Source organism: Suricata suricatta, chromosome 1 (assembly GCF_006229205.1).
Source record: "Suricata suricatta isolate VVHF042 chromosome 1, meerkat_22Aug2017_6uvM2_HiC, whole genome shotgun sequence".
NCBI lineage: Eukaryota > Metazoa > Chordata > Mammalia > Carnivora > Herpestidae > Suricata > Suricata suricatta.
Window position 1 is genome coordinate 5,627,526 of NC_043700.1, and position 16,192 is coordinate 5,643,717.

General features: G+C 42.4%; 1 protein-coding gene across 4 annotated transcripts in view; it reads left to right on the forward strand.

Moving 5' to 3' along the window:
* The window catches only part of MCPH1 (microcephalin 1), a 249,437-nt gene that overhangs the window by 44,022 nt on the left and 189,223 nt on the right, over positions 1 to 16,192 (forward strand). For all 4 annotated transcript variants that reach the window (XR_003906461.1, XM_029933720.1, XM_029933729.1 and 1 more), the window contains exon 8: positions 9,730 to 9,839. Coding sequence is in view for 3 of the 4 variants with exons in the window: in XM_029933720.1 (XP_029789580.1) it covers positions 9,730 to 9,839 (110 nt within the window). In the remaining variant the exon portion in view is untranslated. The remainder of the gene's footprint in view (positions 1 to 9,729; positions 9,840 to 16,192) is intronic.

Consider the following 16,192-nt stretch of genomic DNA (forward strand, 5'->3'; position numbering starts at 1 on the left):
CGCGCCTGTGCGCCGGGGGACGGCCGCGGCTCCGGGACGCAGCGCGACCACAAGCCTGGCTCCGAAGGCGACGCGTCCAGCGGCGGCGACGCAAGTACGTGCATCTCCTTTCCCCCCGTGTCTGTGTGACGGGAGTGTGACGGCGTGCCGGCTTGTGCAGTCACCGCAACCGTGTCGGAATTCACGCGTCGGCTTATTTGTGGAGGATGGGTGTTTGATGTTTCCGGCGGTGAGCTCCGTAGGAGCAGGTGGCTTACGGCCCCCTGGGATTTCGAGGCGCCGTGGTGCCGCCTGCGGTTCCGTCCGAAGTGGGCCCGAGCCGGCGCCCCTGTTTCCCGGCAGCCTCCTCGCGCGGATGGGCGTCCTCGCGGAGGCTTGGAACGTTCCCCGCGCACAGGGCTCACGCAAGAGCAGGCGAGAGCAGGACAGTGTGAGCGTTGGTTCTCGCAAGGAAGGAGAAAGTGCGAGAAAGCGTGAAGTATGTTAGCGGTATTTATTGCGAAGAAACTTTGGGCCATGTTATAAAGTTTTTTTTAACATATTTGCTCATGGTAAGTTTATTGTACCAGGCCTCGTTTGGCTTCTATTTCTTTTGCTTTAAGTGTATGACTTAAATAGACTTATTTCTGTGTGTAATTTAATTGTAACGAACGGTGTAATTATCGCAATTGTAGCAAAAGTAGCAACAATAGAAGACATTTGACACTGATTACAAGCACAAATAAATATCAGCAGTCAAAAGTGACAAAATCTTGAATTTAACCATCTTTACCTAAAGATTACCCTAAAATTACCATAAGACCAACTTTACTCTTGATTATTTGTCTGCTCACCCTATGATTTTAACTATCCTTCTCAAGATGCACAAGTTATAGGGATTGAAATAATCACTGATGTAGATCTTTTCTTTGGGTATAAAGTCCCCAGGATAGCCTCACAAAGAAATAGTTTTGTATATTTGAAATCTTACTTTTATGTCTCAGCATTCCAAAAATATATAAAATTTGACAAACTATATTTTATGTTGTGTTAGGCTTCGTATGTGTTTTCAAAATATTTTAAAACCATGTTGACTCTAAGGCTAATATAAAACAGGAGATACATAGAATAATTTTGGGAGTTAAGAATATCCTGATCTTAAAGCTTACATTCTCCTTTTCCTCAGTTTTTATCTTATTTTTAAAGACTTTGAATAATATTTAATGCTGTGGAAATACAAATTCATTGAGAAAAGAGGCTGGCCGCGGACATGAGGTGCACCCCGTAGCCCCGACGTTCAGAAAGTGCAGTTGTCCCTGGGAGCAGACAATGCGGCACCGCCCGGGGTCTGGGGCACCGACCCCGCGGGGCCGGCACCTGCCGCTCCAGCGGGCTGCGGCGTTCAGCATCATGTGATGTGGGTTGTCACACGCGGCGAGCTGCCGGGGCCGCGGTGTCACTGAACTTGACTCCCAGACGGATGCAGACATACTGTGCACTCTAATGTAAGCGTGTCTTTTAGGGTCACTTGGTGTTAAGTCATTGCGCAGAGACAGAAAATCATCGCATTTTAGGGCGGGAGAGACTGCTGTGTTGTCCAGCTGAAACCAGGTCCCTTTATTTTACTGTGATGAAATCGAGACCTACTCATGTTTTACTTTGTCTGCTGTCAGCCCACCCGGTGACCCGTCTGTCAGGAACTCTCCATGGGTAGAAGCCCGGAGCCCGCAGCTGACTTTACACGGTCCCGTGCGCTCAGGCTGTGGGGCAGGAAAAATACTCTAAGGAAGCGATGCTCCAAGGCCTCTATCGTGAAATAAAAGTCTTTTTTCAGTTTCAGCTTTCGGTTCACTTGTAAAAGAACAATTACAGAGAGCAGTAATAAACGTGAGGAGAATAGGAACACAGGAGAAACTTCTAATTTTGTTTCTTTAAGTAATCTCTGAAATCCTATTAGCCAGTAGTTTTTTCTTTTTAGACTTCTGTTCTCTAAGTTTATAAACAGCGCACAAATACATGCGCGCGGTAACAGAAGTTGCGTAGAGCAAGTGTTCCTGCCCTCCTCCGTACGTTCCCATGACGGCTCCTCACCGGGCACCTACTGTGTCCCGGGTGCTCGTCTCTCGTCTCGTTTGCTGGAGGATATCAGAGAAGCAAACAGTGTGTGCCCTGCATAGAGGTCATGTTCCAGCGCGGAGGACACGGTGGATGAGGGCGAGCACGACCTCAGCCCGTGACCCTTGTGATACACAGGACCACAGCAGTGCGGGCGATTAGGTGAGGTGGCTTTCAATCTCAGACCAGGCATCGGAGAGCAGGTAGTCCCATGACTGCCTAAATCATGGTTCGGCCTGAGGAAACAGCACGTACTAATGTCCTGGGGTAGAAGGTGCTGGCAGGAACTGTGCAGAGGACCGTGCAGCTGCGCCTCATCGGGCTGAAGGAGGCCTGGGAGGAGGTGAATGAGAAAGGCAGCCGGCAGCCAGATCCTCAGGGCTCCAGACAAGACGGAGTGGATTTGTGTTGTTCCTAAGTGTGACTGAGAAGCCACTGGGGCCAACAAGGGGAGTCACCAGATGGGATTTCTGAGTCACACGCCGCCCCGGAGGCCTCGTGGGGTGGCAGCTAGAAACAGTTGCTGTCACTAGTTCACTGGAATCCCCTCCAGTGTATGCGTGTGAGCGTGCACAGAGGGTGTGCGTAGATGTTACACGGCTTTTACTGCAAAAATAGGGTTCAATTAGCTCATTGCCTTAAGGTTTGCTTTTTTAAAACGTCACGTGTTTCCATATCAGTATCAACAGAGCAATAGATTCACTTCATTTTATAGTATAGTCTCCATTTCAGGGGTCAGTGGATTTTTTTCTATAAGGAATCAGATAGTAACTGTTTCAGGCTTTGTGACCCAGGAAGAAAAATCAAGATATGTAGGTACTTAAAGAGAAGAAAAGACATTTTTACAAAGCTTTTATTGATAAATGTCAAATATATATGCAGTTTTTTGTAATCGGGTCTACTGAGGAGAAGAATAGAGTTCTGGTTTTGGGAGATGAATTTTCACTTGATTGGGGTTCAGATGGAGTGTCCTGTCTTCTGAATTGACTGCAGACATTTACTGAGGCAGACGCACAACAAAATTTTATGTTTGCCTTTTGGCCGCGCCTTTGCAGACAGACGGGCACTGCCAGGTACTGGTATCGGTCCATGAGTAGATGATTTCATCAAGCACGGTCATTGCATGTAAGGCATTTATGGAAATCTGTGAGATTCTTTACTTGATGTGACTTTTAGTGTGTCTTGTACGGCAAACGAATCACTTCTACTTCTCAGTTGTGCAGTCGAGTGGGTGTCAAAATAAATCTCTTTTGTTCTTGCTTCAGCGTCTAAAAGACAAGTTTCTTTGCTGTGCTTGAAAAAAAGTCTTAGTCCGTACAGACGTGTGCCATATCCTAGCAGTTTGGCCATATCCTATTAGATTCTTTTCACAGGTAATACTCACCAACTATTAGAGGTTGAAGGTTGGCACCCTCCTTTCTTAGAGACACAGACATTAATTAAACGTTTATAGGCACACAGGTGGAGAACTGTCCAGGAAACCTATATGCTAAACTCCCCGGTCTTGTCCATCAGATGAACCTTCTATACCTTCCCTGAAATGCATACCAGCCGCCTACAAAGTTCTAGAGTTACATTTCTGTAACCTTGTCAACCTCGCGCCACCAGATCTACTTTGACCCTGTGGTTTTTCATACAGCCAGTTAGGGGACCAAGTCTTGGATACCACGCCCAGGAATACCAGCTGCGGCTTTTGCTGGATCATTATGCCCTTTTCATGCATGGGTGGAGGGATCCTCTGTAATATATTAGCCATTGCAGTTTTCTTGAATCTATGGATTTAACCAGAGAAAGGTTTCTGGCACACCGTATGCTGATTAACAAACTGATGACCTCACCAGTGACAGCTCATTTCTTTGATCCATTTCTGCCAGTTAGCAAAAGACCTAATAATAATTGGGCAGAAGGGTTTCTCGGAGTTGTCTCTTGAGTGTGGTGTTTGTTAACCTGTTAGCTGACCACTGGAGTCGGTGTTTGGATGGAGACAAGCTAGCACACACACGTCGTATCATACCGTCCCTGCTGAAGTCCATGTTTTAGATCACACGGCAGCCTTCATAATGCAACAGCGTTCTGTGGTAGTGCGTTAATCCTGGAGGCAGAAATAACAAGTGGTGTCTCTGCAGACTTCAGTGGGTTAGGGGCCATTGCCTCTCCCTCTAGTTTGGGAAGGATTATGAGGCTTCATCCTGACTTTGAAGGAAAAAGTAGCATAAGGACTAGTAGTGTCTGCTTAAAGATTGATATGCTTCAACACAGAGTTCAGAGGCAGAAATGCTATATTGTAAAAGGTGCATTTTTGCGTATTTCTTCATAATTCATAATCCCTACGTAGAGAAGTGTTTTATAATTTCAAATTTGTTTTGCCACCGTATGAGAAAGCTTCATAATCTTATTGGTGTATTTTACATCTCATTGAATCCGTAGGAGGTGTACTATTTTTTAAGTTATATTAAAAATATTTCATATATACTTAAGAACTAAGCCCATCAAATAGGCATTTAGATATTCAATATTTTGCATATTTTGAGTATTTCTTCAAGAGAAATTGTGAAGTACTATTGTGTCAAATAAATGGGTATACATCAACGTGTATTTCTAAAATATTTAAAGTTTTTTTTTTTGAGAGAGACAGGGAGGGAGGGATTGGAGAAAGGACAGAGAGACAGGGCACAGAGAAACAGTGCCCAACTCAGGGCTCGAACCCATGAACTGCGAGGTCATGACCTGAGCCGAAACCAAGAATCAGACACTTAACCAACTGAGCCGCCAAGGTGCCCCTTAAATATTTTAAATTGAAGAGTAATGATTGCACCTTTTGACGATTCAAGTAACACACAAGTGTTTTGAGAAGACTTTCTCTGAACCGTCTCTCCCAGAACCTGCCAGTACACTCCCTGGGGGTAAGCAACCCTAACGGCTCAGCGTGAGTCAGTCAGCCTTCACAGAAAGCCTGGCGGTGAGGAAGGGGCTGCAACCCATTGGTGATTTGTTTGACTTGTTCATCTACTCATCATTAGGATTGCCCTTCTCCTACTGTGTCCCAGGTATTGGGATAAACCTGGGGGAGAGAAGGTTGATGTGAAGCTCCATCCTTTTCCGTTAGGAACTAAGACAAGTGGGGAAGATACAGTCAAGATAATCCATATGCAAGTATCAGGGAATTAGAAAGGTGGAGAAATTGGGGCACCTGGGTGGCTCAGTTGGTTAAGCATCTGACTTTGGCTCAGGTCATGATCTCACAGTTCATGGGTTCAAGCCCCATATCAGGTTCTGTGCTGATGGCTCAGAGCCTGGAGCCTGCTTCAGATTCTGTGTCTCCCTCTCTCTTTACCCCTCCCCCACTCAGTCTCTGTCTCAAAAATAAATAAACTATAAAGAAAATTAAAAAAGAAAGATGGAGAAATTTACTCCCAGTGGGAAAGGTTATATGGTATTAACACTAGTTTATATGTTAAAATAAATTTTACTGATCTGTACAGCGATTATAAAGGAAAAGATTCCACATCTTTTGATCATGATTAGATTTATTTTTGTATTCATAAAGTCAACTTGATATTTTATTGGATGAAAAAAATATATTCTTTTGTTAGCTGAGTTTGGTTTGTATAGAACACATGAGTAATTTGCATGTGTCCAAAATCCCAAAAGTATATATGGAAAGGATTTTTCCTAGGTGTCTTTGAAGGCTCTTTCCACAGTCTTAAGATTTTGCTTTCTAGGCTATTCTTAAATGACTCATTATTTAGATTTTAGAGACTCAAGAAATTTCCTGGTAGGATATTGTTCAGATTTGGGGGTTTGCTTTTACATGTTAAATATATGGATTTTTGAATCAGAATCAGAAAAGGCTTCAGAAGCGTATTCATCTTTGATGTAGTTGATCTTGCAGAGTGCTTCCTAGGGATGCATGCTGAGTGCTTAACTGTATTACTATTCGTTAGTCTTGTGTGTTGGAAGTAGGAAAGTAAAACACGCAAGAGGATAGATGTTGGAAGTGAGAGTGTATTTCTTATTATGCCTCTGCCCTGCACGCAACAGTGACATGCACCAGGTTTCCCTTCAAGAATTTAATGGTTTTCTCAACATCCATTTCTTCATCTCTTTCCTTTTCCTAGCACTTAGGTTACATACATATGTCGTTAGGCTGCCTTAGCCTGGTTCTGCCTCCAAAGCAATTTATTTTCATTTTGTATCAAAACCACCTCTTAATCCCGATCATCTCCGTTAAGTGTAGTGGAGGTAGTGACTTAACTCGTCCACACTGAGAAGTGAATGAGTTCACGTGCCAACCTTCCTTGATGTACTTTAATGATACTGTTAACTGAAACAAATTTCTTTTTTTTATGTTTACTTAATTAAAAAAAATTTTTTTTGAGAGAGAGCATGAGCAGGGGAGGGTCAGAGAGAGAGGGAGACCAGAGAATCTGAAGCAGGCTCCAGGCTGTCAGCGCAGAACTCAAGGTGGGGGCTCAGACTCACCAACCGTGAGACCATGATCTGAGCCGAAACTAAGAGTTGGACACCCAACCCACTGAGCCACCCAGGCACCCCACCCAAAACACATTTCTAATTAATGAAATCCTGGGCAGTGTAACTTCACAGTAAAAGTTGGGGCTGTGAGGGTCTCTTCTCTCTGAATTTGATCACTTTTTGGAAACTAATTGAATCTCTTGTGTCATGAAGTTGAGGTGACAAGGAGGAGAGAGACAGAAGTCCAGGATTTACAACCTTGGTTCATAGATGGCTGATAAAACATTCTTCAAAAGGGTCCAAGGGTGTGTTAATTTAAATTTCCCAGAGACATTCAAGATAGGGGTCTGTTAGGCAGTTGGGTGGGTCAAGCCTCCTGGTAGGAGGCATGGAGTTGAGACCGTTGAGTAGTGGGTTACTGTGGGGCATGCTAGGAGCACCCTTGGGGGAGGGAGGAGAGCTGATGACCTCCCTGAGAAACTGCAGCTTTGGAGCAAATGGCAGGAGCCATGGAGCAGGGACAGGGGTGGAGCAGGGAAGAGGGAAGGAAATGTTGCTGAGCTCTGGGAAGGATTAACAACTGAGGCGCTCCTACCAGCTTTTACAATGACTCCGCACTTTCTGCTGCTCGTGGTTTTTCAGAAGCATCCTTAAAACACAGCAGCAGCTTGCCGAAGCTGATCTTGTGAAGATGCTTTTACATAGCCACCGAGGAACTCACAGGCCGTTCCCAACTCATGATGATTTGACGTAATACTCTGACTTTGCTATTTTGTGAAAGCAACACGCATTCAGTAGAAACTCCTTAGAGCTTGGAAGTTGCCTTGTGCCTGGGGCTGTCGGTATGCGGTATACCGCTTGGATATGCCTTGGGGATGCCGCGTGAAACTCTGGTGACGCTGGGCGGTGCGCAGTGAGCCGCAGCTCCCGGCGGCCACGGAGTCATGGTCAAGACCCGTCACGCCGACACCCGTTCTCTTGTCACTTGCAGGACAGTATTCATTAAACTGCATGAAAGAGTCAGCACATCCCTTGCTGTGTGTTAGATCTCACTGCCCAGCTCTAGCCTCCTGTAAGTGTTCTGAGCCTGGTCAGGCTAAGGGAGAGCTAAGCTATGGTGAAGGTTAGATGTGTTATGTGCGTTTCGACTTCTAATTTTTTCAACTTGCAATGCTTTATCAGGACGTAACCCCATCCAAAGGGAAGAAAGATCTGTACTTGTATTGTTCTGTGGTTCTGTGATGTGTGCAAATGAAAATGTATCATTAGCAATATCAGTCTTACGTTCTAAAAGGTCATGATATGTGTTTTTAGATCTTTGTTTACAAATCCTTACAGTCTGTGTTTCTTAGCTAGAACTGAGGCGTGTGGCTCTAAGAGAATCTTTTTTGACGTAGATACACTAGCAAACAGTGGACTTACCACGGTGCAACAACGGGGGTGCATTGGCTTCCAATCTTATCTGCAGTCCTCTGCTTTTCTTCTGTATACTCTTGCTTTGAGTAAACATGTAGACTTTAAAAAAATGAATGGTGGATACAATTAATATTCTATTCAAATACTTGCAATCTTAGATCTTAAAAAACACTGGATCCATGTCCTGCCCTAGGCATTAGACGTTCTCAAAAAGTGGTTGTTGTCTTGGAAAAATAATGCATAGATAGGTAGATAGATACTCTTCCCTTCAAAATGGGCGAAAGAAACTTAGCTAGATCTTAGAGCAAACGATAAACTGCACAATACATGGCCCAGAAATCCATCTCCTCAAGTGGGGTCTGTCCTTGGTTGGCCAGGAGAGAGGTGGGATACGTTTCAAATACAGAAGATCATCGAGGAGATAGTGACGCGAGCATACAGTTGGTGTGCCTCCAAAAGGGATTCAGTATTAGGGTTTAGTGTAAGGTGGATCAAAACCTGACCTTGAAACATTTTTAGGGTCCAAGTTTCAAATAACAGTAATGAGTTTTAATTCAGGAAAATATTTAGCCATTGTGCATTTGTTTTCACTTAGCTAGAATCCCATTTTTGAAAGATTAAAACTTGCAAATCAGGCACTCCAAAATTAACCCTGTCTGTTTTATTAGAGCCTTTTATTTTATTTGGACTATTTACAAGGCAGTCATTCTCCTGCTATATGATTGTTAGTTTCTTCCGCCACATAGATTATTTGTGCCTCATATTCACTTTCGCTGTCGCCGTTGTCCATTGGGTTGTAAGCTCCCCAAGGGTAGGAGCGGTGTTTGTGTGTCTCCACTGGGCAACCCCAGATTATCAGGCGTTGTCAGTGGCATTGCCAATGGCCTGACGAGTTGGATGATGGCGATGGTGGGTGGTGCGGGATGACTCACCGTCACCGGGCTGTGGCTAGGACACCAGGGTCCCTAGCTGCTCTTCGCCTTTTATACATATCGTCCTGCTGCGACCATAGAAGTGATAGCTGATTTTCTCTTATCTTCCTACCAAATACCAACTAAGTCACATAGTAGGTAAACCATTTTGGGAGGAAAGGGGGATGAGGAGTACTGAATGACGTTGTAGCAATTCCAAGCAGGTATTTTACACTTCATCGTGCGTTGTGTAGGATTTCTACACTGTTTGGCATCTGATGCAACCAATTCCACTTGGTGAATATCTTTTTGGTTTATGTGTCTTCATGACAAGGTGCTTGTCTAAGGTGGAAATTTGTGGGAAATAGAATCATCTATCATTGACCAATGGGAAACCTAAAGATTTATACTGTATTGATAGACTGTTTTCTAGAGTACCTGACCCTAAAGCTAAGAATACTTGTTTCCTCTGTTATACAACTACTTTCTTTGAGTTTGTAAAGGTTTACAAATTGGGAGTTGGAATAGTGCATAAGGTGTGGGCATACATCTCGCGTTCCTGCTAGATGGACGGGATACTGTGGAACGCTGGTGCAGTGTCACCTGACAGACAAAATTAGTTAAGTGAATGCCACTTGGGAGATTGTAGTGGAATAAACTGAAAATTTCTAAATAGACTTTCAAAGAGCAAGATGTATGCCGTGTTTATTTAAGAAGACTAGTACTTTTGTGTTACCGGTGTGCATAAATTAGTATTTAAATTTTTAGCTTGCTTCAGTTGCATTAGTATCAGTCCGTGTGAAGTTCTAACTAATCTTCAAATCTTGGGTTCCAGGTGTTAAAAACGGACCAACAAGGGATGAAGTGTTAGGTGGCTCATTGGAAGGCTGTCAGGACCTCTCCAGACCTCATGAGGAATCGAAGGAAAGAGAGAAAGGCCAAAAGGTTGGTGTGTGGAAATATTGTTTTAAACTCTGCATGCTCCTACATCGTCATGTTCTGCTCTGGGCTAATGTCACGTAAGCTGGTCTGTCCAGCTTCTGTTTTATTTAAACAATTAATTACATGGACGGAAGTTGGAAAATTCTGGCAGTGAAACAGAGCGTTGGTCACATTCAGGACAGAGAGCTGATGTTGAAGGAGCTGTGCCACCACCCTGCCCGTGCGTTTCTGGCTCGTGAAAACGCCAACAGCGTCTCTCAAGCCGAGGGTGGGGGTGTGCCAACAGTTGTGGGTTTGTCACGTGGGTCGGCATCACTGCCTCCCGGCGTTAGAGGCGGCGAAGCACCCAAGACCTTGTTCGCTTGTGAGCTCCGGGGGTCAGATTCGGAGGCAGCGGCGCGCAGGGTCCTCCTCGGCGCTTGGGCTTCAGGACCCCGCGCCGGCTCTCAGCCAGCAGCTCTCGTCCCGCTGCCCGCTGCCGCGGACGGTGCTGCAGGGCCCAGAGTGTCTTGAACCCTGCTTGATGCCTGCTCCTCCGGCTGCATTTAAAGCTAGCCGCTCCGAGTCTTCCGCCTCCTGTAGTGAAACCCGGCGTGCACACGCGAGGAACGCAGTCCTGCTGAGTAACAAATCTGAAAAGCAGCTGCGATGGCCCGTAGGGCGCGTGGGGGCGCCCCAGCCTTCAGGCCAAAACGGGCAGCGTTCGAATTTGACCTGAGGGAGAGAAACTGGGACACTTCTCTTATATCGGCAATGGCGAAACCAGTTTAAAATCACAGATGCCACGGACGTCTGGTATATGAGTGGTGGAAACGTTGATTTCTTTACTGGTGCTTTCTGGTTTGTCTCAGAAAAACTGGACTCCCCGAATGGAAAGAATCGCCGTGTCACGTAGAGCAGTAGATTTGCAGGGAGAAAGCCTGTCAAGGTCGTCTCACATGCATGTGAGCAGTAGAAGGGACGCCAGACCTCTGGCTCCCGGCGCTGTGGCTGTAGTGACTGTCCTGCGCCTGTTTTTGTAGCTGTCCCAACGCATTGCCTCCCGCGACTGAGCCTTCGTGGAGAGCCGGTGACCCTGGGGCTGCCTTCCGTTTGCTTCTCCGCCTCCTCGTGTTCTTCCTCATCGCAGCAGGGCCGTTCACCTTTGTCTTTGGGGACAGATAAGGAAGCGAGCGCCTTTGACACTTATTCGGCTGATATTTATGGCGCATGTACTGGTGTTCATGCCGGTCCCCTCTCAAGCATTCCATGGCTGTCTGTGTACACCCCTGTGTTCGACCGCCCCACTTCACGATAGTGGCTACCGACTCCTTGCCCTCCGGTGGGTATCTTGTGAGGGAAGGGTAACATCTTCTTACTTGGTCTGATGCCTGCACTTAAAAAAAGAAAGTGCCCAGTACATGTTGATTACCTGTTACTGTCAAAATACTTCCCTCTTTCTGGTCACAGGTTTCACTTCCTCGTTTGCCTGCTACGGACGTTAACATTTCCGACTTCTGACCTTCCCTGGCTCCGGCCTGATGATCACCTTACCTCGCGAACGGGGGCTCTCAGAGAACACGGGGTTGGAGACCCGCATCCAGGGTGGGAGCCTTGGCCCTGGGCTTCTCAGCAAGCCTCTCGCTTATTGAAGGGCCCCCAAAACGTGAGAACGGCACCTGCGTGACTTACCTCCCAGCGTTCTTGTGTGCATCAAGGGATAAGTGCCACACACGTGGCGAATGTCAGGTGGTGTCACTGTCATGGATGTTAGTAAGTGGTCACAAGAGAAAACAAAATCCAGAATAATGTATACGTTCCTTCAGCTGACAGGCTCAGGAACAAAAGTGGTTTAATAAATTTACTTACGTCACTTGTTCGTGTTTGCTTGAACTTCTGTTTTGAAAATCTTTATTTTTTATATAATTTTAAAAATTCATATTTGGTCTTGTTTTTACCGGAGAATGGTTGACACACCGTGTTTCTCTCCCTGAAGCGTTAGTTCCAGGCGTCCAGCGTTGTGATTTGACACGTCTATACCTGACGCTGTGCTCCCCGGCCTCCGGCTCACCGTGTAGCACCGCCACCTGCCCTCCCTTCCGTGCCCTGCGCTGCGTCTTTCGCCCCGGGACTCACGTCATAATGGACGCCTGTGTCTCCCACTCTCCTCACCCATCTTGCCCATCTCCACTCCCTCTGGCACCACCTGTTTGTTCTCCGTATTTATGGATCTCTTTCTGCTTTTGTTTGTTTGTTCACTTAGTTTGGTTTTTAGATTCCACGTAATTGAAATCATATGGTATTTGTCTTTGTCAGACTTAGTTCATTTACCATAATACCCGTTAGGTTGAACTATGTTGTTGCAAATGGCAAGATCTCATTCTTTTTTATGGCTGAGTAATAGACCGTGTGTGTGTGTGTGTGTGTGTGTGTGTGTGTGTGTGTGCACAGACTATATCTTCTTTTTACATTCCTCTATCAGTGACATTTGGGTTGCTTCCATAATTTGGCTATTGTAAATCATGCTACAGTAAGCCTAGGGATGCATGAAGTTTTTCAAGTTAATGTAAATACTGGATCATATGGTGTTTCTATTTTTATTTTTTTGAGGAACTTCATACTGTTTTCTAGAGTGGCTTTACCAGTTTGCATGCCCACCACACTGCATGAGGATTCCTTTTGTTCCCACGTTTGCCAGCACCTGTTATTTCTTGTCGTTTCGATTCTAGCTATCTAACAGGGATGAGGTGGTATCTCCTTGTGGTTCTCATTCGCATTTCCCTGATGTCGAGTGATGTTGAACATCTTTTCATGTGTCTGTTGGCCATCAGTATGTCTTCTTTGGAGAAATTTCTATTTATGTCCTCTTTTATTTTTAAATTAGATCATGATTATTTTTTGATGTTGAGTTGTATAAGTTCTTTATATGTTTGGATATGAACCCCCTTTCAGATATATCTTTTGGAAATGTCTTCTCCCATTCACTAAGTTGCCTTTTCACTCAGCTTATCAATGCCTTGGCTGCATAAAAGCTTTTTATTTTGGTGCAGTTTCAATAGATGATTTTTGCTTTGTTTCCCTTGCCTTGGGAGACATAGCTAAAAAAATGTTGCCATGGTCAAATGTCAGAGAAATTATTGCCTATGTTTTCTTCTAGGAGTTTTATGATTTCAGGTCTTAACATTTAGGTCTTTAATACATTTTTAGTTTATTTTTGTGTGTAAGAAGGTGGTCCAATTTCTTTCTTTCTTTTCTTTTTTTGCATGTAACTATCCAGTTTTCCCAGCACCTTTTATTGAAAATACTGTTTTTACCTCACTGTGTATTCTTTTCCCTTTTGCAGTAGATTAATTGACCTTATAAGTGTAGGTTTATGTCTAGGCTCCTTATCCATTTTTTTAATCTATGTGTCTGTTTTTGTACTAGTACCATACTGTTTTGATTATTATAGTTTAGTAGTATACCTTGATATTTGGGATTGTGATAGCTCCAACTTTGTTCTTTCTCAAGATTGCTTTGGTTATTTGTGGTCTTTTTTGGTTCTGTACAAATTTTAGTATTATTTGTTCTAGTTCTGTGAAAAATGCTATTGGTATTTTGATAGAAATTTCATTGCTTTGGGTAGTATGGACATTTTAACAACATTCTATCAATCCATGAGTATATTTTTCCATTTGCTTGTGTTTTCAATGTCTTTTTTTTTTTTTTAATACTTTAATGTTTATTTATTTTTGAGAGACAGAGAGACAGAGCTCAAGCGGGGGGGGGGGGAGCAGAGAGACACAGAAACACAGAATCTCTGAGCTATCAGTACAGAGCCCAACATGGAGCTGAACTCATGAGTTGTGAGATCATAATCTGAGCAGAAGTCAGGTGCTCAACAAACTGAGCCACGCAGGTACCCTGTCTTTACTTTCTTTCATCAGTGTTGTATAGATTTTGGAGTACAGGCTCTTTCACCTCCTTGGCTAAGTTTATTCCTAGATATTTTATTCTTTTTGGTGTAGTTATAAATGGGATTGTTTTCTTAATTTCTCTTTCTGATACTTTTTAATTAGTATTTAGAAATAAAACTGATTTTTGTGTATTAATTTTGTGTCCTGCAACTTTACTGAATTCATTTATTACATTTGAAGTTGTTTGGTGGAGTCTTTAGGATTGTCTGTGTATCGTATCATGTCATCTACACATAGAGTTGTACCCTTCCCGTACTAGTTAGGTTGACTTTTATTCTTTTTTCTTGTCTGATTGCTTTGTTGAGGATTTCCAGTACTATGTTGAATAAAAGTAATGAGAGTGGACATCCTTGTCTTGTTTCTGATCTTAGAGAAAGAACTTTCTGTTGAGCATGATGTTAGCTGTGGATTTGTCCTTTGTTATTTGTCCTTTGTTATATATAAAAACTCTTACTTTGTTGAGAGTTTTTATATATAACATGAATGGATGTTGATTTTGTCAAATGCTTTTACTACATCTATTGAGATGATCGATCATATAATTTTTATTCTTTTTGTTGTTGTTAATGTGGTTTATCATCATGTTGACTGATTTGCAAATATTAAACCATCCTTATGTCCCCAGAATAAATCCCACTCGATCATGGTGAGTAATCCTTTTAATGTCTTACTGAATCTGGTTTGCTAATATTTTGTTGAGAATTTTTGCATCTGTGTTCATCAATATTGGCTCATAGTTTTCTATTTTTTTGTAGTATATTTGTCTGCATTTGGTATGAGAGTAATTCAGACTTCATAGAATGTATTTGGAAGCTTTTGTTCCTCTTTTATTTTTTAGAGTAGTTTGAGGAGAATAGGTATTAACTCTTCTTTAAAGCTTTGGTAGAGTTTATCCGTAAATCCATCCAGTGGTGGACTTTAATTTATTGGGAATTTTTTCATTATCAGTTTAATTTCATTACTAGTGATTGATCTACTTAGATTTTCTTCTTCTTGGTTCAGTTTTGGGAGGTTGAATGTTCCTAGAAATTTACCCATTTCTTCTATGTCGTCCAGGTTATTGGCATATAGTTTCTCATAGTGGTTCTTTGGTGTTGTGATTGTCACTTCTCTTGCATTTCTGACTTTGTTTATTTAGGTTCTCTCTCTTTTTTACTTGGTGAGTCTTCCTAAAGTTTTTTTCAATTTTGTTTATTTTTTCAAAGAACCAGCTTTTATTTTTATTAATCATTTCAATTTTTTGGTTTTCTGTTTTATTTATTTCTACTCAGATCTTTATTATTTCCTTCCTTGCACTAACTTTGAGGTGTGTTTCTTCAATTTCTAGGTCCTTTAGGTTTAAGTTTTGATTGTTTATTTGATATTTTTCTTATTTCTTGAGGTGGGCCTGTATTGCTATGTATTTCTCTCTTAGAACTCCTTTTGCTGCATTCCAAAAGTTTTGGACTATTGTGTTTTCATTTTTATTTGTCTCCATTTATTTTTTTTTTAATTTCCTCTTGGATTTTTGCTTGACCCATTGGTTGTTTAGTAGCATGTATGTGTTCTCCTTCCAGTTTTTTTCTTGTAATTGATTTCTAGTTTTATACCATTGTGGTCAGAAAAGACGCATGGTATGACTTTAGTCATCTTAAATTTATTGAGATTTTTTCATGGCCTAATGTGATCTTTCTTGGCAAATAGGCCATGTGCACTTAAAAAGAATGTGTATTCTATTCTTTCTGGATAGAATGCTGTGTATATTTTAAGACCATCTGGTCTAATGTGTTTCCTCATTGATTTTTCTGCCTAGATGATCTATCCATTGATGTTAAGTGGGGTGTTAAAGTCCCTTGCTATTATTATATTACAGTGTATTTCTCCCTTTAAGTCTGTTTATATTTGTTTTATATATTTAGGTGCTCCTATGTTGGGTGTGTAGATATTTACAGTTGTTATATTTTCTTGTTGGTTATATTTTCTTTTTGTTATGTTTTCTGTCACACTGTGATTTTTGATGGGAGCATTTAGACCATTTACACTTAATTATTGATAGTTATATACTAATTGCCATTTTGTTCATTGTTTTCTAATTGTTTTTGTAGATTTTCTCTGTTCCCTTCTTGATCTCTTGTGATTGATGACTTTCTTTAGTGTTATGCTTTACTGTCTTTATTTTTTGCGTCTCTTTTATAGGTTGTTGGTTTATGGTTACCATGAAATTCATATGTAACATTCTAAGTATATAGCAGTCTATATTAAGTTAAGATCACTTAGATTTGACCACTTTCTAAAAGAACTTTATTTTTAAAAAATTTTTTTTGTTTGTAATCTAGAGCATTTATCTTTTTTTTTCTCCATAATATTTTATTGTCAAATTGTTTTCCATACAACACCCAGTGCTCTTCCCCTTAAGTGCCCTCCATCATCACCACCACCTCT